This window comes from Phocoena sinus, chromosome 8 (assembly GCF_008692025.1).
Source record: "Phocoena sinus isolate mPhoSin1 chromosome 8, mPhoSin1.pri, whole genome shotgun sequence".
Lineage (NCBI taxonomy): Eukaryota > Metazoa > Chordata > Mammalia > Artiodactyla > Phocoenidae > Phocoena > Phocoena sinus.
This window is the reverse complement of record NC_045770.1, coordinates 38,225,930-38,253,687: the sequence shown is the minus strand read 5'-3', so window position 1 is coordinate 38,253,687 and position 27,758 is coordinate 38,225,930. Positions and strand designations below refer to the sequence as shown.

Genomic DNA, 27,758 nt, shown 5'->3' with positions numbered 1-27,758 from the left:
GAATTTTATCATTGGCAGCAATTACTGTCAGCTCTTTGAAGGCCCATGTCATTTGAGAATCAGGACAAGCTCATTAGGAAAATGACTAAATACCTTAAGTCTGAATAGTCGTAGTCTAACAAAAGTTCTTTCAAATAAAAAGCGTGTTCCTTTGAAGGAAATGGTTTTTGTTCAGTTCACAAGTCAAACATTTGTGCATCAAGACCATTGTCCTTTGTTACGTACTTTACAGATGTGTCCTTCCCATTTTGTCACACAGTATTAAGTAGATGTGTACTCAAGGCTTGAGATTTAATGATTTTTACTGCTTCATCGAGGCCAACAAACAAGCGGCTTTGTTTTTTCTTACTGAGTGTGGCTGTGGCGAATACAATGCCAAAATTATTGTTTAGTGCCAGTTCTTTGATTTGTGCTAAAATTAGTAGTTCTACCCAACATTGCTCTTGCATCATCTTTGCAAATGTCAACACAGTGAAAAGAGTAAATAAAATCTTAGTAGTGTAATGAAAATAGTGTTGATCTCACAGACCCTGGTGATGAGCCACACCTCCCCATGGGGCCATGCCCCATGCTTTGAGAACCAACACAGTAAAGACTCTGAGTACATACAGAGTCATGTTTTGTTTATGTAAATATTTTTCACCAGATGCGGGAAGAGTAGATAGTAGCATCTCTCTCCAGAAACTAGACAATAGCTCCTTGAAAGCAAGGACTATCCTAATTATTTTTATGTTCTCTTCTTCATCTTGCAGAGTGCCTTACCCATCATATGTGCTCTATAAATGTTGAACTGAAATTTAGGTCAGAAATTAGTCTAAACTGAAGCAATGCCAGTTGGGATAGAGAACAGGAGACTGATTAAGGAGAGATTTATGCATAGTTTGGTGGGCAGTGAAGAAGTCCAAGATTTCTATTGTGGAGAATGGTAGTGTGATTAGGACAAATTACAGGAAAGCTAGAACATTTCAAGGAAAGATAATGAATATAATTTTGGCTGTATCAAATTTGAGATGCCTATGAGTTAGGTGGAGATGAAATAGTAAGCAAATGAAAATAAAAGTGAAGTGTAAAAGAAATCTGCACTAATGAACTCAGGCATGAACAGGGATATGGTAGTAAATGAAACTATATGTGTGTGGAGGGGTTTCTCTGGAAAGAAAGTAGAGGGGGAAAGGGTTTTGGAAAATAGCACTGTTTAAATAGTGAGCTAAAATTAGTGGGAATAGTCAGAAGGGTAGAGAACTACAAAGACAGAAAAATACTAGGGAAATTAAAGATGTGTACTAGTGATTTGGGTCCCCCCCATGTCCCCCCCCTTAATCTGCAGCAAACTTGTGCTGATAAATTAGTGATAGAAATATTCCAGGTAACAGATAGACCCCACTTTGTTGTTAATGAGATGATACTGAGGTCTGCTAGGCTTAATGTACCCCAAATTCTGAATGAATGACAAGCTAGATTGAGAAGAGGAGAAAGTCTTTCATTCTTTTCGTGCTCTAGATGTTACTAGAAAGTTTTCAAACTTTGCACATTAGAATCACCTGAGGATCTTGGACTCCTGCCTTTCATTCCAAATATTCTGTGGTGGTTTTTGCTTGTTTGGGGGTTTTGGGGTTTTTTGTTTTTGTTTGTATGGGATATGTTCTGGGCATTAGGATTTTTTAAAGCTCACCAAGTAGTACAGAAAATGCAGTGAAGGTGGGGAATCACTGATTGTCTTAGGGAAAGAAGGAATTATAAATTACTAAGATGAGGTTTAATTTTATTAGGTTAAGAGTTAGAAAGAGATTGCTGCCGTGTCTTCTAATTTATATTTTAGATTAATAATCATGGAGACTTTCCTAGATATGTTTATTGAAACATCTACATACCAACTATGTGCCACACATAATATGTAGCATTGGCGTTTGAATTATGAATAATAGGTTGTCTCTTCCCTCTGCGGAGTTCACATTTCAGAGATGATTAAAGTTTAAGGAAAACTCGGTATCTATCTTTGACGCTAAGTTTTCCAGAGGCAATTTGCACTCTCCTACTCAACTAACCAAAATGTATTTAATTTTGAAATGTATGTTCAGGGATACTGTGGGTAAGGAGGATAAAAATTTTAAATCTAGTGTTTGCTGTGGAAGGTCTATTTGTGAAAATAAAACAAATGTGTACAGTATTTTAGTATGTCACTTTTTTCCATCTTTCAGTGTTTGAATTTGCTTCTTGTTCTAGAAATGTATTTCCCACTGTATACCTTCCCAATATATGAAGTTAAAAAGATCTCATTTTTCATTTCTACATAGAATATTTTTCACTCAAGGGAATTTCTAGGTAATGTGGTTATTTGAACATAAATGCAGTGGTGCATGACCTCATAGATGTGAGGGCAGTAGAAGGGAGAAAAAAGCAAGAGCTCACTCACATACTTTTCTAAGGAAAAACAAAAAACGTAAGATCCATCATTTCATCACCTAGAATGTTTTTTAACTCAATAAAGCAGGCATGTTTGTATGAAAACTAAATATAAAGCTGAAAAACTATGCCAAATGTAACTCTTAAAGTGAAGATATAATGTACGTGAACTTCCTTTCATACAAAATCTCATTTTTGACATAGAAAATGTATTCAGGGATGTGTGTGCATATGTACTTATGTGTTTATATATTTTTAAATATATATTAGCCATTTGGTAGAACAAAGTCATTTTGTATCTTTATGGTACTGGATTTATTTAATAAAAACTTAGAAAACAAAGAGCAGTTAATGAAAACTTAGCTATAAGTGATAGACATTCCCAGTCTGAACTAGCTTCGGCAAAGAATCTTTTTGGTTTACAAACATGCAAGGGAGGATTGAACAACCAAGAACAGAAAGGCAGATATACGGGTGGACTTAAAGAACATTAGAAACCAGGGACTCAAACATGACCAACACTTTCTCCCCATCTATTTTTTAAATTCTTCTTCTAGCTAGCTTCATTCTCTCTAGCCACAGAACAGCTTTTCCACATATCAGGAAACATGGCAACTAAAAGCTTGAGTTTGAAGTTGAACTAATTCTGGCTTCAGCTTTTAGGGCCAGAGTCCAAAAATACCAAGAAGAAAGCCATTGTCTGGGTTTCAGTTGGGTATCCCTGTGGGTCAGTCAGCTGTGGCCATATTTGTGAGAGGGTACTAAAGGAATACATCAGTTGTATTTATAGCCATGTTGAGGTAAGAGGAACTTACCGGGAAAAGACATGTGTAAGCCAGAAAAACAGTTCTCAAGATGTATGCTATACTTCATACAGTAAAATACAATAATAAAGAAAAATCAAGGAAATAAAATTAGAAATAATAAAATACAGTGAAAAAAATAGGATGACATTTATCAGATGTGATGACATTGATTATGTTAAAAAGAAAAAGAAAAATTTGAGTCAGTATATGCTTTTTAAGCCAAACAGAATGACACAGATAAAAAGCTGGCAAAGACATGTTAGGAACACAACAAATAAAAAGGATGATGGCAGTATTACTGTCAGAATAATTGTCAGACAAATAGCAGCAGTTTCATATGATAATAAATAACAAATAAAACCTAGCTTTAAATTAAGAAAGGGAAATACCTAGGTGCCAGAAATAAAATGAAAATAAGGCCAAAAGCCTCAGGGACACTCTGAGGAGTCTTGGTATTAGATATAAGCCTTATTTAGGTATTGGGGTACAGAAGGGGAGAAGTTGGGATTTTAAATCTAGGTAGCAACTGGAGACAGCTTTAGGCCCAGGTGAAGTGGCTTCTGGAATAATGCTTCCTTTGCAAATCTAATTGGAGAAAAGGAACTGGAATCGCTCAGCCACCTGGCCTGGGAAGGAGGCCATGGTAAATCTGAGGTAAATCAGCCTAGGCCTGTTCTGTGTGCTCTGTGAGGAGAATACTTGAAGACTTGAATAAATGGAGCTGTGCACTGTTCCTCAGTGGAAACTCTTAATATTGTGAATATCACTTAAAGAATGATGTGTGAGAGCTGCATTTTTTCTTTTAATAGAAGGCTTCACTCATATAAAGGATGGCCTCACCATGTCAACTAATAACAGATTATAGAGCTATAAAAATAGGAAGTGTGGTTTGAGCCGGTTCAGAACTAGAAATTAGTGGAACAGAAAGTTCCTAGACAAGTATGTATAAGGATGGAATTCTAGAAATGTATCTATAGATTGACATGGAGAAATACTCATATTTCAATAAATGTGATATCAGCTAGCAAAGGGATAATTTCACTAACTTATAAAAGCATAGAAAAATCCAGAAGGATTTCAACAAAATGTTTATAATTATTATACTGAGATGATAGGATTGTGGGTCTCTTGGTTTTCCTTTTCATTTCTGTTTTTTCCTAAATCCTGCTTAATGTGCATTCAGATATTTTGCAAAAGAAAACGGTTAAGCATTACATACTTAAACTTCTGGATTGCAGTACTTGGAAGGAAATTCATATAATCTTAAATACTTTCATTATCGGTCAAGAAAAGAATGAAAATAATTGTAGTTAACACTGCTGTATGATATATAGGAAAGTTGTCAAGACAGTAGATCCTAAGAGTTCTCATCACAAGGAGATATTTTTTTATTTGTACTGTATGAATATGAGATATAGAAGTTAACTAAACCTACTGTGTTAATTTCACAATACATATAAATCAACCCATCATGCTGGACACCTTAAACTTATACATTGATGTATGTCAAGTATTTGTCAGTGAAACTGGAAAAAGAAAACCGAAGCATTAATTCAAGTTTGTTAAAGAACCAGTAGAGCTAAGACAAGTGGGAGAAAGAAGTAATGTTTGGCTTTCGTTTTGTTTTGAAATAAAAATGCTGAAGATTCCAAGGAACTTCTGAGAAAGATTCTAAAGAAATGCTAAGATTTTAAGGAAAGAACATAAATCAATTATTCACATAGAAATAAGGAGAATATGATAGATGACTGTAGGACTATTAAGTTCAGTTCTCTATTAATAAATTTGGGTGTCAATAAAATATTTTTAAACAGAAATGAGGGGGAGGGGGTTGACTAGAAAAAAAATGCTAAAAACTGTCAAAGTCTCGGTAAGGTTCTAGCCCCGAGTAGTTTTAGGGAATAAGTTTTGAGAAATGTTTAAATAAACAATCTCCATGATATATTAGCCATTTCAGAATGCAGTGAAGGAAAGCATATACTTTTTGGGTCTTTTCGTTAATCTAGCATATCCCTGCAATATCATAGTGGGTGATGTATCAAACAACAATAGAGTGTTCCAGCCAATTGCAATAATAACTGTAAATGCAAAAATAAAATACTAGCAAAATCATTTACTGTTAGGTACAGTTTAATGAAGGAATGCAACAAATGTTTGCTATTACAAAGTTTAGTAAATACTCAGTGGTTCAAAACAGGCAAAACAACTCAAATATCATGTATTAATTTTCTCTTTTTCTATTACATTTTTTTTTTTACATCTTTATTGGAGTATAAGTGCTTTACAATGGTGTGCTGGTTTCTGCTTTATAACAAAGTGAATCATATATACATATGTATAAATATGCGTCTCCCACCCTCCCTATCCCACCCCTCCAGGTGGTCACAAAGCACCAAGCTGATCTCCCTGTGCTATGCGGCTGCTTCCCACTAGCTATCTACCTTACGTTTGGTAGTGTACGTATGTCCATGCCTCTCTCTCGCTTTGTCACAGCTTACCCTTCCCCCTCCCCATATCTTCAATTCCATTCTCTAGTAGGTCTGTGTCTTTATTCCTGTCTTATCCCTAGGTTCTTCATGACATTTTTTTTTCTTAAATTCCATATATATGTGTTAGCATACGGTATTTGTCTTTCTCTTTCTGACTTACTTCACTCTGTATGACAGACTGTAGATCTATCCACCTCATTACAAATAGCTCAATTTCGTTTCTTTTTATGGCTGAGTAATATTCCATTGTATATATGTGCCACATCTTTATCCATTCATCCCATGATGGACACTTACGTTGTTTCCATCTCCGGGCTACTGTAAATAGAGCTGCAATGTACATGACTCTTTCTGAATTATGGTTTTCTCAGGGTATATGCCCAGTAGTGGGATTGCTGGGTCATATGGTAGTTCTATTTGTAGTTTTTTAAGGAACCTCCGTACTGTTCTCTACAGTGGCTGTATCAATTTACATTCCCACCAACAGTGCAAGAGGTTTCCCTTTTCTTCACACCCTCTCCAGCATTTATTGTTCGTAGATTTTTTGATGATGGGCATTCTGACTGGTGTGAGATGATATCTCATTGGTTTTGATTTGCATTTCTCTAATGATTAATGATGTTGAGTATTCTTTCATGTGTTGTTGGCGTGTATCTTTGGATAAATGTCTATTTAGGTCTTCTGCCCATTTTTGGATTGGGTTGTTTGTTTTTTTGTTATTGAGCTGCATGAGCTGCTTGTAAATTTTGGAGATTAATCCTTTGTCAGTTGCTTCATTTGCAAATATTTTCTCCCATTCTGAGGATTGTCTTTTGGTCTTGTTTATGGTTTCCTTTGCTGTGCAAAAACTTTGAAGTTTCATTAGGTCCCATTTGTTTATTTTTGTTTTTATTTCCGTTTCTCTAGGAGGTGGGTCAAAAAGGATCTTGCTGTGATTTATGTGATAAGAGTGTTCTGCCTATGTTTTCCTCTAAGAGTTTGATAGTTTCTGGCCTTACATTTAGGTCTTTAATCCATTTTGAGTTATTTTTGTGTATGGTGTTAGGGAGTGATCTAATCTCATACATGTACCTGTCCAGTTTTCCCAGCAACACTTATTGAAGAGGCTGTCCTTTCTACACTGTACATTCCTGCCTCCTTTATCAAAGATAAGGTGACCATATGTGCCTGGGTTTATCTCTGGGCTTTCTATCCTGTTCCATTGGTCTATATTTCTGTTTTTGTGCCAATACCATACTGTCTTGATTACTGTAGCTTTGTAGTATAGTCTGAAGTCAGGGAGCCTGATTTCTCCAGCTCCGTTTTTCGTTCTCAAGATTGCTTTGGCTATTCGGGGTCTTCTGTGTTTCCATACAAATTGTGAAATTTTTTGTTCTAGTTCTGTGAAAAATACCAGTGGTAGTTTGATAGGGATTGCGTTGAATCTGTAGATTGCTTTGGGTAGTAGAGTCATCTTCACAGTGTTGATTCTTCCCATCCAAGAACATGGTATATCTCTCCATCTATTTGTATCATTTTTAATTTCTTTCATCAGTGTCTTATAATTTTCTGCATACAGGTCTTTTGTCTCCTTAGGTAGGTTTATTCCTAGATATTTTATTCTTTTTGTTCCAGTGGTAAATGGGAGTGTTTTCTTGATTTCACTTTCAGATTTTTCATCAGTGGTGTATAGGAATGCCAGAGATTTCTGTGCATTAATTTTGTATCCTGCTACTTTACCAAATTCATTGATTAGCTCTAATAGTTTTCTGGTAGCATCTTTAGGATTCTCTATGTATAGTATCATGTCATCTACAAACAGTGATAGCTTTACTACTTCTTTCAGATTAGGATTCCTTTTATTCCCTTTTCTTCTCTGATTGCTGTGGCTAAAACTTCCAAAACTATGCTGAATAAGAGTGGTGAGAGTGGGCAACCTTGTCTTGTTCCTGATCTTAGTGGAAATGATTTCAATTTTTCACCATTGAGGACAATGTTGGCTGTTGGTTGTCATATATGGCCTTTATTATGTTGAGGAAAGTTCCCTCTATGCCTACTTTCTGCAGGGTTTTTATCATAAATAGGTGTTGAATTTTGTCGAAAGCTTTCTCTGCATCTATTGAAATGATCATGTGGTTTTTCTCCTTCAGTTTGTTAATATGGTTTATCACATTGATTGATTTGCATATATTGAAGAATCCTTGCATTCCTGGAATAAACCCCACTTGATCATGGTGTATGATCCTTTTAATGTGCTGTTGGATTCTGTTTGCTAGTATTTTGTTGAGGATTTTTGCATCTATGTTCATTAGTGATATTGGCCTGTAGTTTTCTTTCTTTGTGACATCCTTGTCTGGTTTTGGTATCAAGGTGATAGTGGCATCGTAGAATGAGTTTGGGAGCGTTCCCCCCTCTGCTATATTTTGGAAGAGTTTGAGAAGGATAGGTGTTAGCTCTTCTCTAAATGTTTGTTAGAATTCGCCTGTGAAGCCATCTGGTCTGGGCTTTTGTTTGTTGGAAGATTTTTAATCACAGTTTCAATTTCGGTGCTTGTGATTGGTCTGTTCATATTTTCTATTTCTTCCTGATTCAGTCTTGGCAGGTTGTACCTTTCCAAGAGTTTGTCCATTTCTTCCAGGTTGTTCATTTTATTGGCATAGAGTTGCTTGTAAGTAATCTCTCATGATCTTTTGTATTTCTGCAGTGTTAGTTGTTACTTCTCCTTTTTCATTTCTAATTCTATTGATTTGAGTCTTCACCCTTTTTTTCTTGATGAGTCTGGCTAATGGTTTATCAGTTTTGTTTATCTTCTCAAAGAACCAGCTTTTAGTTTTATTGATCTCTGCTATTGTTTCCTTCGTTTCTTTTTCATTTATTTTTAATCTGATTTTTATTTCCTGCTGCTAACTTTGGGGTTTTTTTATTCTTCTTTCTCTAATTGCTTTAGGTGCAACATTAGGTTGTTTATTCGAGATGTTTCCTGTTTCTTAAGGTAGGATCCTATTGCTATAAACTTCCCTCTTAGAACTGCTTTTGCTGCATCCCATAGATTTTGGTTCCTCGTGTCTCCATTGTCATTTGTTTCTAGGTATTTTTTTAATTTCCTCTTTGATTTCTTCAGTGATCACTTCATTATTAAGTAGTGTATTGTTTAGCCTCCATGTGTTTGTATTTTTTACAGATCTTTTTCTGTAATTGATATCTAGTCTCATAGCGTTGTGGTCAGAAAAGATACTTGATACGATTTCAATTTTCTTAAATTTACCAAGGCTTGATTTGTGACCCAAGATGTGATCTATCCTGGAGAATGTTCCATGAGCACTTGAGAAAAATGTGTATTCTGTTGTTTTTGGATGGAATGTCCTATAAATATCAGTTAAGTCCATCTTGTTTAATGTATCATTTAAAGCTTGTGTTTCCTTATTTATTTTCATTTTGGAGGATCTGTCCATTGGTGAAAGTAGGGTGTTAAAGTCCCCTATTATGAATGTGTTACTGTCGATTTCCCCTTTTATGGCTGTTAATATTTGCCTTATGTATTGAGGTGCTCCTGTGTTGGGTGGGGCTTCCCTGGTGGCGCAGTGGTTGAGAGTCCGCCTGCTGATGCCGGGGACACGGGTTCGTGCCCTGGTCCGGGAAGATCCCACATGCCGCGGAGTGGCTGGGCCCGTGAGCCATGGCCGCTGAGCCTACATGTCCGGAGCCTGTGCTCCGCAGCGGGAGAGGCCACAGCAGTGAGAGAGGCCCGTGTACCACAAAAAAAAAAAAAAACTATTACATTTTTTATCTGATTATTCCAGGTATATCAAAGAATTATTGTTCCTTTAAATACTTGGCTTATGTCTGGGCTGTTTTCCTATTCTCTTAGTCTTCTCAGTTGGTTTTTCAGGTTTCTGAGTGTGTGTATTCATGTTTCATATCTGTGTTCTTTCTAATTAGATTGTAGTCTCATTGTATACCAGCAAGAATAAGCTGGCTATATTATAAAATGTATCATTCTTCTATTTGCGGCCTGCCACATCCTAGGCACTGAAAAGCTTGTTGAATTAATGACTTAGGTTAATACATGGGAATGCGTGCCTTGTTTTTAGTGAGAAAGCTCTATTTTTAAAAGATGGTAGTTCTTCCTACTTATTGTATAGTTTACATGAAGTTTTATTTAAATCATTGTTTAGGTGAAATGATTCTGAATATTTAATTGGTAAGAATAATTTTGAAATGTTTTAAAGATTTATATACTGTGGGAGACTGGCAGAATTGATGTTTATATTATAAAGTTTTAGTAATGAAAATACTGGCGTAATATTAATGAAACCAGAGTAGAAGAAAGTCCTGAAACTGTCTTGGGTATGTGTAAGTAATAATTATATCTGTATGTATAGATATGTGTGTGAACTTGGTATATGATAAAGTTGCCATTTAAAGTTCTTCCTTCAATACGAAAATGTTTGTATTGACTTTTATTTGACTTGAATTAAATGTGAAAGTGTATGAAACTATAATAAAGGAAAATACAAAGTTTATCTAATTGAGGTTACAGAAGAACTTCTTAACAAAGAACTTGACGGGAAAGATTGTTAGATATAGCTATGAAAAATCAAAACATCTTTGTATCCAAACTAGAATTAAAGACAATAAAATGGAATGGGGAGACTAATGAAAAATGGGCACAGAAATTCATAAAAGACGGCCAACAATATATAACAAAATATTTAAACTTTTAATAGAAATGCAAAATAAACTAACCAGAGTAGCATGGGTTTCTTAATCAGAATGGTAGAGATATTGTAATTAGTGATGGTCTATATTGGCAAAGACATGTACTTCTGATGAAAGTACAAATTGATAAAACACTTTTTGAAGGTACTTTGCTCAAGGGTCTTTAAAATATGAATATTCTGGGACTTCCCTGGTGGTCCAATGGTTATAAGACTCTGCTCTCTCAATGCAGGGGGCCCAGGTTCAATCCCTGGTCAGGGAACTAGATCCCGCATGCCGCAAGTAAAGATCCTGCATGCCACAACGAGGATCCCGTGTGCCACAGCTAAGACCGTCTGTGGCCAAATAAATAAATATGTTTAAAATAAAAAAAAATAAATAAAATATGAATATTCTTTGATCCAGTAACTTAGTTTTTCAATTACTAATTGGTCACAAGGAAATAATCTTTTAAGTCTATCTGATTGCATGAGGGAATGCTCGCAGTTCCATAATGCTAAGTGAAACACTTAGATCAATTTTGATCTCAGTTTATGTTATACACATAGGAAAAGATTGAAAGAAATGACCAAAATTGATAGTCATTATCTCTTAGGATTATCAGTTCTTTGTTGTATTTTCCTGTGCTTTCTACAGTGAATATGTATTATTTTATAATCAAAAGCTTTTTGAGGGGCAGAGTGCTTAGGGTTTTTTTTGAGATCAAAAAGAAATAGTCCTTTATGTGCTTGACTGTTTTTAGCTCTATAATTGGATTCTGCATGTGATCCTATTAGTAAAACAAAATATTTATAGTTAATAATGTGCCTTGGGACAGTTTATGAATTATGTATGATTAGCTAAATATTTTTACCATTTTATAAAATCTTTGAAATGTTTTTACCATGGCATTTTTTACTTGAGTACCTAGCACATTTCAGAGACTCAAAAGATGTCTTTAAATGGAGTTTTTTAAACAATTACCATGTGATGATAATTCCCAAAGAGTGATTCTCCATCAATTTTATTTTTTATTTAGATGAATTTATTCTTTTTCAGTGAACTTTTTCCGTATGTATTATAGTATCCGTGTTTGTATTTGGCAGCTATATTTTCTGCTCTGAAGAATCTTCAAGATAAAATTCGACGTTTAGAACTTGAAAGGATTCAGGCAGAAGAAAGTGTGAAAACCTTGTCTAAAGAAACAATTGAATATAAGAAAGTACTGGATGAACAGATACAAGAAAGGGAGAATTCAAAGAATGAGGAATCAAAGCACAATCAAGGTTTGTTTAATTATGAAAGAAATGAAACACTATCAAAATAAGTATTGTAAAATCACTCTAAAAGAAATTCCACATTAGTGTTTTCTAGTGCTTAGTGTCTTCGAGCACTACAAAATTACATTTGTATTTGGGAGCATTTTGTGGAACAAGTGCTGATGTCCTGTATTATATTTACTGTCAGAATTCAAGGCAGATTAGACTAACATACAGAAAGAGAATGACTTAGGTCATCTGAAAAGGCTTCTAGAGCTACTGGAAAATGTTTATTATATATACCGTAGATTCATGTTAAGCAGGTTCTTAAAACTAAAACTTCTGCGAGTGAGCTGATTTCTGCTTTTCTTATGAATTCTTTTTAGAGCTGACATCTCAGCTGTTAGCCGCAGAAAATAAATGTAATCTTTTAGAAAAACAATTGGAATACATGCGTAACATGATAAAGCATGCAGAAATGGAGAGGACATCTGTATTAGAGAAACAGGTATGTTACTTCATAGAGTCACTCTCAAGAAAAGTTAGTTATAGAGAAAATTAAGTTGATATAAAGACCTTTTTTCTCAGTGAGGACTAATGCTGCTGTTACAAATAATCAATTCTCCGTGCATCTTAAAAGATAATAGTACCAGTAGTTCATTTTGAAAAACTGCTAGTGGAAGCTTTGAGAAAAATGTGGTTTGTTTTTTCAGCGAAGCTAAATAGAGGAGTTTCCTTTTTGGATGACCCTCACACACACTGCCATATCCTCTACACACAGCTTTAACAGCTTCTGCTTTGGAACAGTACAACAGCACAGGACTGAAATTACTTGGGATCAGTTATGGTGTCTGAAGATTTGATTGGTCTTCATTGTTATTGCTGTATTTGGTAGAGTTTTACTTAAATTGGAAAAATACTACACATTTAATTGTGTTTTCTTTTCAGGTCATGTTAACTTCTTTGTACATTATCAAAAGTATAAATAAGCATATTATGTACCTCTCTGCCTCTTGAATTTTGTTTAAAGACTCAACTCAGGTAGCACATTTCAAGGTTCTTTATACTTTGAAAGACTTTTTTACAGTTGTTATTTTAACAAAAATATTTTGCTCTGTCAAACCAGAGGTATTTTAATTTAAGTAACCTATGCATTTACGAGAGGACATCTGCAATATCAGTCTCGAATATATTTTTTTAAAACATACCTCCTTTTCCTATTATGAATATAGAATTTGATTTCATCATGAATACCATAGTTTCTGGGCATCTTAACTTTATTATGCAAAAGTTGAATGTTTATATGCTTAATATTTTGCTGGGTACTCTGCAGTGTGAAAGAAATTAAATGCTTTCCACCTCAGTCAGCTTTCAGTCATAGTTGGAGATATCAAAGAAATATTTGATTAAACAACAATATTTAAGAGGATGTTTCAGCAATTTTCATTTGTATTATAGGTCTCTTTACTATGCCATTGAGTTTATTTGTGACCATATTTTTTGTTTCCATTTGGTTCCTCTTCAGTCCACCTATTTTTGTTGTTATTTTAATGTACCATTACTTTGCTTTTTATTCCTTCATTTTATCTCTTTGAACACTATAAAAATTCCTACTCTTAAAATCATTTTTTTTCTTATGAGAACTGTATACGTATATATATTTTTTTATGATGAACTCTTATTCTTTGGAGTTGTTTATCTTGGGAATTCCATACTTCTAAGTTGTGTAGGCAGCCTTATGAAATGGTTGTGGATTTGCCTTTGCTGGGGCTTGATGGGTTTCCCTGGTTCTGGTCTGAATTTATGATAATTTGTTGGCTTTGGGCTCCTGCGTCGTGCAGATGGTACATTGCCTGAAATTTATGTCACGTTCCTTGTGTATCTTATACACCAAGGCTATAGTCTTGCCTCGTGTAATATTTGGCTTCAGTATTACTTGCTTTTGATTTATCTTTTTTGCATCTGAAGAGTTCCCTTTCTTCAAACTTGCTATGCAATTATTATTATTTCTGTGTTTTCTCTGACACTTTTATGTGATGGATGGGGTTGGGAAAGGGATGGTGAGTTAAATCTGATTGGAAATGGCAAAACGTTACGTACAATAATACGCAGTTCTCTTCATTGGCGTATTTCTGTTCTCGGGTTAGAAAGCGTATGTAAGACAACCGTGAGATGTCTTGACTAATATTGATATAGCTGTTAGACAAATGTGTGTGTATATATATATATATATATCTTTGAATTAAGCCCTGTTTTCATCAGTAAAGTTTAATTAGCCCATTTTATGAGTGGTTCCAATACTGGAAGTGAAGTGTGATTTGTGCCAATATTTAACTCAATGTATTATTTCAAGGGCAGTAACTATCCGCTAAGGTAGGTAGGAGGAAATTAGTAGTTTACAGAAATTCAGGAATTTATTGGTTTGTATTACTTTGTCATATTCAAATTTCTGTTAGTATGATACCTATTGCTATAGACTTGTATATGAAGATACACTGTTTACAAGTTCATGTGCTTAATGTTTTGCTTTTTACCAGTAGACCTCAGTTTAGCATACTTCCACTTCTTATCCTAGTTTAATGGTTTATCCTGTGGCTGTCAGTCCTTAAATCTGATAGGGGGCAGTCTTTTCAAATCCTTGACCCTAAGCCTGAAAAAAAAAAAAATGATAGATGTTTTGCGTAGAATTCAGAGGAAGTGTAAATGTTACATACCAAAACTGTGATTATTGCCTTAATTAAGAGATTAACTATGTTAGAGAACCAGACTAATTACAACTATTTGTGTGTAGCCTATATGTCTAGTAAATACCTTCATTCAGAGCGTATTAACAAGTCTTAGTATAGAGAACCAAATGTTAGTATATAATAAGAACAAGATTTCACTTGTATTTGTTAATTTTCCTCTGGTTTCATCTTAATATTGTTTTCCTGGAATTCCTCTGTAGTACCTAAGTAGTTGTATGAAAAGCCAGACAACATCCTTAGTACTTATTTTACTTGTAACTGGAAGTTTGTACTTTTTATTTTATATTGGAATGTGGTTGATTGACAATGTTGTGTTAGTTTCAGGTGTACAGCAGAGTGATTCAGTTATACATATACATGTATCCATTCTTTTTCAAACTATTTTCCCATTTAGGTTATTATAGAATATTTAGCAGAGTTTCATATGCTATACAGTAGGTCCTTGTTGGTGATCAATTTTAAATACAGAAGTGTGTACATGTCAATCCCAAACTCCCAATTAATCTGTCCCCCTCACCTTTCCCCTTTGGTGACCATAAGTTTGTTTTCTAAGTCTGTGAGTCTGAAGAAACTTAGTATTTTTTTGATTTTTCAAAGGACTGATTTGTAAAAGTCAGTTTTACAATTGTCATGGTCATAGCCTACCTTTTCTCAAGTAAAGCTGGTTAGTCTCATTTTAGGTTATTGGGTTTTTTGCCTGGTTACGTTTCAAGGTTTTATATGGTGAAGGTATCTCAGATTCCTTTTAATTTTTTCAGGGAATTTAGATTACTTTTGATTAAGACCTGTAGATCAGATACATAGGATAGAAACATCATGAATGAAAAACTATTCATAGGAACACCTTTCTAAAAGTATTATTTTCACTTGACCAACAAGTATTTATAGCCACTCCACTAGGCAAGTGGAGACCACAAAAATCAGAGGCTACTGTGATTGTGTTTTATAGTCTTGTAGTATAATAACATATATGTAAGTATAAAATAGTACACTAAAAATATAAGAACTTTGACTAATCAAAAATAAATAAATAAAAGCCAGACAAGTAGCATAGTACTCTCAGTGTTAGTTTTTCAGTTTTTTGTCAAATTATTATGCTGTATTTAATATTGTTTCCCAGGTTTCCCTAGAAAGAGAACGACAACATGATCAAATGCATGTTCAAAACCAACTTGAAAAATTGGATCTTCTTGAACAGGAGTATAACAAGCTTACCACAATGCAGGCCCTTGCAGAAGTCAGTGAAAATCTTTTATACTCATCAATGCATAATATTGGTTCTTATGTAAAATTGGATATTTTATAGGAAAAAAAGTGACCTTGTAGCAAAGAAACTTATAGGAATTTTTTTAAAGGAAGAAATGTAAATTTGGAGAGAAAGTTCACATTTTATCATCTTAGTGTACATAAGGAAGGAGTTCGTTTTGAAAATGTTGAAAGATGAAGTGTTTTTGAGTATCCTTAAGGCTTGTATCACTTCGTTTTTGTTCTCTGAACTAATTTTAGTTTTTTGGTTTTTTTTTTAAATTTTTATTTATTTTTGGCTGCATTGGGTCTTTGTTGCTGTGCGCAGGCTTTCTCTAGTTGTGGTGAGCGGGGGCTACTCTTCCTTGTGGTGCGCAGGCTTCTCATTGCGGTGTCTCCTCTTGTTGCAGAGCATGTGCGCTAGGCACGCGGGCTTCAGTAGTTGTAGCATGTGGGCTCAGTAGTTGTGGCTCACAGGCTCTAGAGCTCAGGCTCAGCAGTTGTGACGCATGGGCTTAGTTCCTCCGCAGCATGGGGGATCTTCCCAGACCAGGGATCAAACCCGTGTCCCCTGCCTTGGCAGGTGTATTCCCAACCACTGCGCCACCAGGGAAGTCCTAATTTTAGTCTTAATTGATTCATTTGGGAAGTATTTAATACCACTGAGACTATAAAGTTTCAGATTCAGCTTCCGTGTAGCCCAGGGGTCCCCAACTGATGAGGAACCGGGCCACACAGCAGATGAGTGGTGGGTGAGCGAGCAAAGCGTCATCTGCTGCTCCCCATGGCTCACATTACTGCCTGAACCATCCCCCCCCCCAGCCTCATCCGTAGAAAAATTTTCTTCCATGAGAAACCGGTCCCCAGTGCCAAAAAGGTTGGGGGCCGCTGATGTAGCCTATATGGCCTCATACAGAGGCTGTGTTCTTTGCCCGTGAATTTTACCCATAATTCTGTGGAATTGCAAAGGAGAGTCATGGATAAAAATTTTACAAATAGACACTGAAACTCTTTTCACTATTATCACTTTTATATCACTAGAAAAAAATGCAAGAGTTAGAAGCAAAACTCTACCAAGAAGAACAGGAAAGGAAACGTATGCAAGCTAAGGCAGCCCAGGTAAGTTGAAATGTGAGCAGGTAGGCTCCTCACATTTCATGCTACTCTTTAAATAGATGTAGATGTGCGCTGCTTTGATTATTTATAATTTGGAATGATCCAATATATAAATTTGCAGACTTAGCTTAATATGGAAAACTATAAACATATTTTTACAGACAGAAAGTAAAAGCTGAGCAATTCTTTAGGGTTTTTTAAATTGTGGGCTTTCTATCAGCTTTATTATTTTTAAATCAATAGACTAAAAAATATCAGCGACTGTATACATAATATAATATGTAATCATCTAAAACTTTTCACATTAGTCACTACTGGAAATGTTTGAAAGCCTCATTCAGTATCCTGCTTGTAAGTGCTTCCTGTTTTTGGTGGCCTCGAGACACCAGGACACTAGCTGAGGTCGTGGGCTACACAACAGGTGGTGACCCATACTAATTTACAAAAGCCACCATATAAGGAAAATGAGCTCTTCTCATTTCTAGCCTTGAATTTTTATCCCATGCAGTGGCCACCAGGTAGAATAGGTGAGGCAGTGTGAATTCACAGAATCATTGAGTTTGTATATACCAACTAGAACTGCATTTCTAGAAGATATAGCAACATTTCTATATCCAACAAATCTTACAGGCTAAATAAAATACTTCTGTTTATAACTGAAGACTCTCCCCATGTGAGCTTATTAATTCAAATACCTCTTGTTTATTGCCCCTCCCCTTCCAAAGTCTTTAAGTTTTATAACATTTACATGTATCTTTTCTCATAATATTAACACAAGAAGCAGGTCCTGATTCCAAAACAATTAGGAGAGGAGGCTCTGCAGTTCAGATTGTGGCCAGATGCCAACGGTGTCCTGGGCTCACTTCATAAATGTGCTCGCAGGACTATAAACATCTATTATCTCATCTTTGTTATCTTGTCTATTTTTTCCAGTGCTTCCCAGAATTCATTGACTTAACATATTCTCTTTCTATTAAACGCGATATATTTTCTTTTTCAAATATTTACCTTCTGATCAATTTGTATGTACTTTTTACCTCTCTGTGCTTTCTGAGTTATATAGTCATGTGGCTTTATTTTTGACCACCAACAAATTTTGAAATTACTTGATTTCTCTCCCCATTCCACTTTTTAGGGTAGGTAGGCCACTTTACTGTGCCTCTGTTTCCTCACTCATAACATGCAAACTTTAAAGTTATGCTTTATATACACTGTGGTGGTGAGTTCTACTATACATGAAATACAGAATTAACAAGTTATTTTATGAATTTAAAAAATTATTTTGTGGTAGTTTTATTTTGTATTTAGCAGGCAAAATGTTGGGACCAAATCAGTTATTACTGATAATATATCAGTAAAGGTTTTGAGTTCTGAGTTCTGATAGTGAACACTGTTGTGGTAGAACAGGGGCCGGGGTTGATACATGGTACCAAGTCTAACCATAATTTGTGTAGTCCTGGGTGAGATATGTAACCATTCAGAGCTTGGGATTTTACCACTGATACTGGTCTTTATTTTACATCTTCTTAATGTTGGAGAGATCCAACAAGAGAAAATATAATGAAAGCACTTACAAATGTTAAAACTCTGCCACACAAATATATGACAGCTACTGGGAAGAACTTAGGAAGTTAAAATAGTTCACATTTTTTTTGTTTTGTATACTCTTCAAATTCATTGGCTTCATAGGTCTTCCAGAGTAGTGATTTCATGTTCATGGAATTATGTCCATTCAGTTTACTACGTATAAAACATCGTTAGATGTGTGGGAATGTAGACACTCCTGAGAGTAGGAATCCCTGTGTTCCTTTGTCACTGAATAAATTCTATCCCTAAAGAATGCAGTCATTGTGGGAAGCATTAGTAATGATCTCAGGATTTCTTTTAACTAATCCATTGGTTCTGAGTGTTTGAGCTCCCTCATAATTTCCTGAAGAACTTTAGAATACTTTTAAAATATAAATTTCCCCAGCCTGGAATGTTTAAAATCATGATGTCTGGAGAGGCACCTAACAATCTGAATTTTCTCATAAACTCCAGACAATTTTGATACATAGGCAGGTTTGAAAACCCCTATTCTAGACAAATACACATGAACACAGACACACACGAACACACACATACCTGTGTATATGTATGTAATTATATTTTTTAAGGAAAGTTGAAAACAGCAGTCCTTGTTTGAAATCCTTAGTAATTGTTTGTGGAATTTCAACCATATTAAATTAATGTAGTTACTAAGCTAGAGAAAAGGGCTTGATAACATTCTCTGATATACTTCCCAGTTGTTTTGGACATAGATTTCCAGTTCCTTTTTCTTACATTGTTAAGTGTATGAGTTTTTAAAAGAGGAAGAAATTGTACTTTGTTCTCCAGCTGCTTTGTGTCTAACGCTGTTGTATATGCTGTGCATGACAAGAAGAAAATGTTGAAACATTGGTTTGGAGTTAGAAATACTGCCTTTAACTCATTAGATATGATTTAAGGACCAACCTCAAATAAGGAGCTAAACGTTTCCAGGCTAAGTGAAAGGACAAATTATAGGACAGCACTTTAAGTAAATTGAGAGAGTGGTATTGATTTAAAATATCGGATAAATGTTAACGGATTGATTCCAGATATAGCTACACAGCTATGATGGGTTTTTCATTCTATACTATACGATACTACTGTAGGTTTTTTTAACAGGCCTTTACATGGCAGATCTCAAATTTGAATCATAGCTTTTATTTCTACAGTATTAACTTCAGGCTCTCATATTTTTCCTAGTTGCAGACTGGTCTAGAAAGAAATAGACTTATCTTTGAAGATAAGGCAACTTCATGTGTTCCCAATGCAAAAAGAATTAAAAAAAAGAAGTCAAAACCACCAGAAAAGGTATGAAAAAATAACCATTAAGTCAAAGTGCTGGTTATTACTTGGCATAGTTTATGTGAAAACACTTATAAACCATGTGGTACTTCAACCTTGGATGAGTAAATCTCTTTCATTCTCAGTTTCTTCATTGGGAAAATGGGGATAAGTAATACCTACTTCTAAATTTTCACCCTGACAGTGAGATAATATATATGAAAGTGTTAGAACTACACAGCACCGCACAAATGTTAGTTATTATTCAGTATCGCATTATCTTTTGCACTTAAAAGTTTGTGTATATACACATGCACGCGTGCACACACACACAGTTTCTCTACTGAGACTGTAACTGATGTTTTGTCAGGAACTGTTTTTTCTTTCCTAGCCTTTCCTAGGCTAGGATATGTGTTGACGAGCATTATAAGGAACTCCAGACCATAATGCCTATAGAGATAAAACAAGCAGTAGCCCAGCAGTAAGCTGAAGTTTCAGGTTAGTCCTATATGGCCAGCTTTTATCATCATGTGAGTAAAATTGCTCTTCTTTTTTCTTTTCCATGCAGAAAGGTTCTAGGAACTATTTTGCTGCACAACCACATTATAGATTATGCTTGGGTGATATGCCATTTGTAGCTGGAAAGGTGAGTTGGTCGAACTCTGGCTTTTTTTGTACAACTTAGATCTTTGAATTAAATCCACTCATCTGCCTGTATACCTATAAACGGCGGAAATATTTTTCTGCTTTTTTACCAGTTGGATCATAGTGATGTGAGAATGAGATGAAGGAAAGTTTTATGGGACTGGGGGAGCAGGGAGGAGACTGGGGGGCACTTTAAAGCAGGTAGAGTCTATGCAGAAGGGAACTTATGAGCAAAAGCAGAGACTCTGGTTTGCAGAAGGTGTGGTTGCAGATAGGAAATAGTATATTTGTAGCACTGGATTTTTAGGATCAGCCCTGTTGATTTGTATTTAGATATAGATAGATATTTAAATGAAAAGAAGTCACATCCTCTTTGTCCTCACATGCTTATTACGTATAGGATTCATTCTCCAAGAAGCAGTCATACATAGACTTGAATCTTAAGTTCCTTCAGTGCTTAAAAATGTGGAGATAATTTTATCAAATATCAGCAAGTACTGGGTGATTTCTAAGAAGTGCTTAACATTGTGTTAGTTTATACCACTTTTTCATTAATGTTTCTGTTGCTGGTTATAGATGCCTTGAGTATCCAACTAGATTGTGAATTTGAGAAGCTTGAGGAGTAAATTTTAATTTTAGGTATTTATTTGTTTGTTTTAACCCCACAGTAAATCCTCAGTGAAAGCTTAGGGAATGAACTATTTCCTAGCTTTTCCACTTGCCCTTTGTAGATGCGTGCGGCCAAATCACTTTTAAGAAGTTTTGTCGTTGGCTTTCCTTTACCCTAAATTTAACCTCTTCTTAGATTGCAGACCATCTTTTGACCTACCAAGGTCAAAAGGTTCATCTTTGAACCTTTGTTCCTAACCAAGGTTCTTCTACTTTGCCACAGAATCTTTGATTTGGGCTGGAAAGTTTCTCAAATGACCAGCTGCATCAGAATCATTGACTATGCATCTGAAAAAGCAGATTACGAGGCCCCACCACAGTTCTGCTAAATCAGAATTTTCTGGGTGTGGGACCTAGAAAGTATAGTCAGTTGTTCCCGAGTCTCAATCTAATGTTCATTTAGATTTGGGACCCACTTAGTACAGTTCCCTGTCCAATGTTTTCGTTATGTAAGCATCCAGAATAATGGTCATGTACTCTGTCCAAATACAGCTATTGATGAGACCTCATTATACCCTCAAACAGCCCTTCACAGTTATAGACAGCTTTATTTGAAAGTTCTTAAGTGAGATGAAATCTGTCACTATAAATTCTACTCATTGGTATTTTTTTCTGCTCTCAGGGATCCACATAGACCAAATGAACCCTTAACTATAGGAAAATTTTAAAACTTTAGAAAATAGCTGTATCTTTTTTTTAACCTTATATTGATAATTAAGGGTTTTTTTTTGTTTTTGTTTTAATTAACTATTTTTTGGCTGTGTTGTGTCTTAGTTGCAGCATGTGGGATCTTTGTTGAGGCATGCAGGATCTTGTTGCGGTGCAAAGGCTCTTCATTGCAGTGTGCGGGCTTCACTCTAATTGTGGTGTGCTGGTTTTCTCTTCTCTAGTTGCAACACGCAGGCTCCAGAGCATGTGGGCTCTGTAGTTTGCGGCCCGTGGGCTCTCTAGTTGAGGCGCCCGGGCTCAGTAGTTGTGGCGCACAGGCTTAGTTGCCCCACAGCATGTGGAATCTTTGTTCCCAGACCAGGGATCGAACCTGCGTCCCTTGCATTGGAAGGCGGATTCTTTACCACTGGACCACCAGGGAAGTCCCAGATAGCTGTGTCTTTATTCTCATCTCCTTTTTCTAGGTTATAAATAATTCTTTTTCTTCAGCTATTCATTATTAAGATATGCTTTATGAGTTTCCTTTTTTTTTTGCGGTACGCGGGCCTCTCACTGTTGTGGCCTCTCCCGTTGCGGAGCATAGGCTCTGGACGCGCAGGCTCAGCAGCCATGGCTCATGGGCTCAGCTGTTCCGCAGCATGTGGGATCTTCCCAGACCGGGGCATGGACCCGTGTCCCCCACATTGGCAGGCGGACTCTCAACCACTGCGCCACCAGGGAAGCCCTTTATGAGATTCTTAACCATCTCCTCACTCCCTTCCTGAATCGAATATAGTCCTCTAAATGTGGTGTGACTAGCACAGGATAGAGAGTCTTGGTCATGTTCTGGATAGTCTGTTAAATCAGCCTAGTATCACATTAATGTTATGGGGAAGCCACAGCATCCCTTTCACTCATTAATTCTAGAGTCATCTGAAGTAACAGGTCTTCTACTTAGTCTTAGCATCAGCCTCTCTAGGTCCTATACTTGTGGAGTTGATTTTTTTATACAGAATTTTTAATCAAATGGAGCACTTCAGGAATTGATTCACCCTATCCTACATTAGATTAGTTTTCCGTTATGTATGTGTTATCCCCAAACTTAATTTGCCTATCTTTGGTAATTCTCACTGAAGTCATTAATACTTGAACAGGACAGGTTCAAACATAGGGCTTTTCAACCTGAGGTCTTCTTTTGAAGTTTTAATTTGTACTTTTTGTGAAATATTCAAACAGCTAAGAATGTGCTGTCATCTGAGCGTTTCCCAAACTTATCTGTTGTGGAGGACCAGTTTTTATTTTTATTTATAGAGTCATAAACCAGTACATTTGTAAAGTGAAATAAAGGTGAATTACTAGAAAAAATGAAATTTAAAAGATAAATACACATTCCAATTTTTTTAATTACTAGATTCAAGACATAAAATTTCCTTAATAGAGTCAGAAAAATAACAGGAAAAAGAACTTCAAGATTCTTTTAGCTCTTCTAGTTCCTTTGCCTTTCCATGTGAATTTTAGAAAAAACTTCTCTACCAAAGAAAAGGTCTTGCTGGAATTTTGATAGGAACTGTATTAATTTGGGAGGATTGACATCCTTGTTGAATCTTTCAGCCCATGAGAATGGTACATCTCATACTTATTTAGATCTTTGATTTCTTTCATCAGGATTTCATCATACTAGTCCCATTCCTGTTTTATCAGATTTATATACAAATGTTTTTGAGCAATTGTAAATTGTGTTGTTTTAATTTCAGCTTCTACATGATCGTTTTAGTATATTTGAGTTTTTATGTTAATCTTATATTCTGTGACCTTGCTGAATTCACTTATTAGTCCTAGGAATTATTTTTTGGATTTACATAAGCTTTTTCTATGTGAAGAATCATGTCATTTGTAAATAAGGATAGTTTATTTCTTCCTTTTTAATTTGTGTGCCTTTTATTTCCTTTCTTGCCTTACTGCACTGGCTAGGATTTCCTGTATCATGTTGTAAGTAAGAGTGATGAGAGTGGATATCCTTGCCATTTTGCTGATCTTCAGGGGAAAGCATTCAGTCTTTCACCAATAAGTATGATATTAGCTGTAGGTTCTTTGTGCTCTTTGTCAACTTGAGGAAATTTCTCTCTGTTCCTGCTTTGCTGAAAGTTTATACCCTTAATGGGTGTTGGATTTTTTCAAATGCTTTTCTTCATCAAATGATATGGTTATGTGATTTTTCTTCTTTACCTTGTTGATATGCTGGATTACATAGATTCATTTTCAAACACTGAACTAGCCTTGCATTCCTGGAATAAACCCCACTTGGATGTGGTATATACATCTTTGTATATATATTACTAAATTCAGTTTGCTACCTAACAACAAAAACTAGGATAAAAAGAGCATCTGTTTAGTTTAGCTGAGTGGTTTGTAAACCTGGCTGATTAGAATCAACTGGCAGACTTTTAAATGTACATTTCTAAGCCTTGACCACACACTGATTGAGTTTGGCATGCTACCTAGGAATCTGCATTTTAACTTGCTTATGCAGCCAGGTTGGCCCAACCATCTGTTTATAAATTGAAGTTGCACATTGAGACTTGTTCAGTGTTCAAAACAAAAACAAAATTTTTGAGAGGGCTACCAGGTTTTTCCCGTTGCTTATGTGACAAACATGAACTTAATGCTTCCTACTAGAGGACAGAGAAATGAATACGGTAATAGTCTGTACCACCTGGAAGTGCTTACACTACTTAATAGGTGAAAAAGACATGCAAACACAATTACAATATATTGTGATAAATCCTGTGATCGAGATAAATGCCATAGGTGATCTGAGAATGGACCAATTAATTACCTGGATGTTTTAAGAAAGTCTTTACAAATCATGTATTTGAACTGGGTTTTTAAAAATGGTATAGGGGCTTCCTGGTGGCGCAGTGGTTGAGAGTCCGCCTGCCGACGCAGGGGACACGGGTTTGTACCCCGGTCCAGGAAGATCCCACGTGCCGCGGGGCAGCTGGGCCCGTGAGCCATGGCCGCTGAGCCTGCGCGTCTGGAGCCTGTGCTCCGCAATGGGAGAGGCCACAACAGTGAGAGGCCCGCGTACTGCAACAACAACAAAAAATGGTATAAAAATTGGCACACAAAAGAAATGGCATGTGCAAATACAGTTCATTCAAATAGTGGAGAGCAGGTAGGAGATAGTGGGACATGAGGCCAAGGTGTAGAAGTTGCAGCTTAGTGTTATAGGGCCTTGATTTCTGTGCTGAGGAGTTTGGACATTAGAGTCAACGAGCTTAACGTTAAAGGGTGTCAAATAGAAGGAAGTGATCAGAATAATATTTTCGGAGGATAACTGATAGAACTATGGAGTTAGAGACTGAAGAGACTGGGAGCAGGGGACAGTTGGGATGTTCGTCCATAGCTAATAGAGATGGGTGTGTAGTAGATAACACTAGGGTGGAGAGTAAGGGGAGACTGGAGATGCACTGTACACCAGGAGGTTTGTGTCACAGGCTTTTCTGCAGAGGCGGAGAGGGTGTTTTTACCCAGGCTTAGGGGGGAAAGAGAAAACATTTTTCCAGAGGATGTGGCTTCAATTACTTCTCTTCTTTTTCCTTCAGTCCACCAGCCCTAGCCATGCTGTGGTAGCCAATGTTCAGCATGTCTTACATCTAATGAAGCAACACAGTAAAGTCTTGTGCAATGATCGAGTAGTCAGCAGTGTTCCTTTGGCGAAGCAAGTGTCTTCACGAAGCGGGAAAAGCAAGAAGTCAGCAACGCCTCCCCCCTCTAGCAGCATTAATGAAGAGCTGGCAGAAGTCTTAGAGACTTTACAAGATGAATTTGGGCAAATGAGCTTGTAAGTTTCAGTTTTTTCGTTTTTTTAGTTATATTTAGTTCTAAAACCTCATTTAACTTCTTGGTGACTTTATTAATTCTGTCTTTCATATTTCAGTATTTTAAGAAATATTTGTTGAACACAGTCCTTGCACCAACCACTGAACAAGTTACTAGGACTTTAACCAATACAACTGTTCTGGGTGAAATCTCTCCTTTTTCTGTAACTTAAATGTTTTGGAGACCAAGGTTTACATTTAAGTTTTATTTCCTTGTTTGGGAGCTTGATCTACATTGACTTTGGCTATACGTAACTGATAAGTTAGGAATTGAGTGTTTGAAGAACAAGATCCTTCTCTAGACTTTCCTTTTCTACATATGTAATGCTCTTGTGGGGAAGGTAGAGGTATAAATAAGTGCTTTGAAATTAAGAACTCTTCTTGCATTTGCATCCAGTACCTTTTTTAAACTTTTACACTATCACTAATAATATGGAAAATTTTGCTCCATTTTTAAAAATTGAGTCTTTTTTTTTTTTAGGTTTGTTTTTGTTTTTATGTGGACCATTTTTTAAGTCTTTATTGAATTTGTTACAGAATTGCTTATGTTTTTTTTATGTTTTGGTTTTTTGGCCGCAAGGCATTTGGGATCTTAGCTCCCTGACCAGGGATCGAACCTGCACCCCCTGCACTGGAAGGCGAAGTCTTAACCACTGGACCACCAGGGAAGTCCCAAAATAGAGTCGTTTTTTAATGCGCAGAGCAGTGGTCCCATGGTGAGTGAGATGTAGTGGACTTAACCAGCTGACACAGGAAACTTAACCAAGCTCTCCTTCTGTTTTTTATACAGTGACCACCAGCAGCTTGCGAAACTTATCCAAGAATCACCAACCACTGACCTGAAAGACAACCTAGAGTGCGAACTGGAGGCATTAGTGGGCAGGATGGAGGCAAAGGCCAATCAAATAACTAAAGTTCGAAAATATCAAGCCCAGGTAACTGTTTTCCTTAACTCGTTTCTAATAATTAAAAAAACAAGAGTAAAACAGAACAAAATAACCTCTTTTCTTCAAATATGTTAATTGATGCCCTTGTAAGTGTATCATAGAAAGAAAGCTACAGGAAGTATTTTTCACTGTAGACACTTATTAATTCATTGCATTAGTTATTAAGAAATGGTGTTAAGCAGGCTAAGAAAGAGGAAACTGTCTTGAAGTCTCAGAGTAGATTTTATAATCTAAAATACATCTTCCAAGTACTGAATATATTTAATATTCTTATATGAACAAGCTTTACCTCTGTGATGAGTTTAAATGGTTCTAAGTTTACCCAAGTCTTTTTAAAAACACCTAGAAATTCTTAATTTCTAAAGGAATAAATCGGATGTAAATATGTGAAAAAGATCTTTAGTTACATTTATGTTACTAATTAATAAAACAACCATGTATTTAGTATCTACTAAGTGCAATGGGAAGTCACACTCCAGGGTTTCCATCCAGAGAGAAGTGTAATGATTGGTGTATTTAAGAGAAAACTGTGACTGCCGGGAAGGGGTAGAGACAGGAGAGGCTGCGAGACCAACTATGCCATTTAAGCTTATCTTGATCAGAGGTCACCGGTGACTGCAGTTGGGGAGAAGTAGACAGATTTGAGGTGAGTCTTGGAAATAGAATTATCAGGGCTGCTTGCTGCTGGATATCACGTGGAGGGAGAGGACGGTGGTACAGCTGACTGAAACGGAGAAGACTGGTAGCAGAACAGGTTGGCAGACATTTATTAATTGGTTGCTGTGTAATAGGCACAATGCTGAGTGCTCTAGGTCATCTTATTTAATTTTCATGGAAGGCTTATGAGTATATATTTCATTTTACAAATGAGGAAACTGGAGCCAAGGTCCTGGGAGGTGGGCATACCCTAAAATGAAATTACGTAACTGGCCCAAGGACATACTGGCTCACTGGTAAATGGCAGAGGTATGATGCAGACTGGGGTCTTTGCAACTCCAAAACCTAGCTTTATAAGCATTTTTTTCCAAAGTTCACATACTAAAAATAAAAGAATAAATACAAGCAAATGATTCCTATAGGAGTAATGATCTAATTTGTTTCCTGTACATTAGATTTAACTTTATTCTAATGGAACACCAGTGTGCCAGCAGCGATTTATTTCAGCCAGCAGCTAAAGTAAAAATAAAGCTCCCTATCTGAAATTATTCTAAAAGGAGAAATAATAAAAATCCTTTTCATAGTATTAATACATTACCATTACATCCCTTCATCCATCTGCAACGTGCTTCTTTGTCTGTGCAGACTAGTTTCTAGGATGCCTTTCTCCTTCGTGTATTAAAATCTTGTCTTCCATTTCCCATGTCAGATTTTTTTTG

The 27,758-nt window shown here is 36.1% G+C and overlaps 1 protein-coding gene across 5 annotated transcripts in view; it reads left to right on the top strand.

The window, feature by feature from the left end:
• Positions 1-27,758, top strand: part of CEP57 (centrosomal protein 57) — a 47,476-nt gene that overhangs the window by 17,790 nt on the left and 1,928 nt on the right. For 3 of the 5 annotated variants that reach the window (XM_032639218.1, XM_032639219.1, XM_032639217.1), the window contains 8 exons: positions 11,482-11,661; positions 12,021-12,142; positions 15,502-15,618; positions 16,668-16,745; positions 19,512-19,619; positions 20,161-20,238; positions 25,160-25,398; positions 26,226-26,370. In XM_032639218.1, coding sequence (XP_032495109.1) covers positions 11,482-11,661; positions 12,021-12,142; positions 15,502-15,618; positions 16,668-16,745; positions 19,512-19,619; positions 20,161-20,238; positions 25,160-25,398; positions 26,226-26,370 — 1,067 coding nt within the window. The remainder of the gene's footprint in view (positions 1-11,481; positions 11,662-12,020; positions 12,143-15,501; positions 15,619-16,667; positions 16,746-19,511; positions 19,620-20,160; positions 20,239-25,159; positions 25,399-26,225; positions 26,371-27,758) is intronic. The other 2 variants (XM_032639220.1, XM_032639221.1) reach the window with 2 other exon arrangements.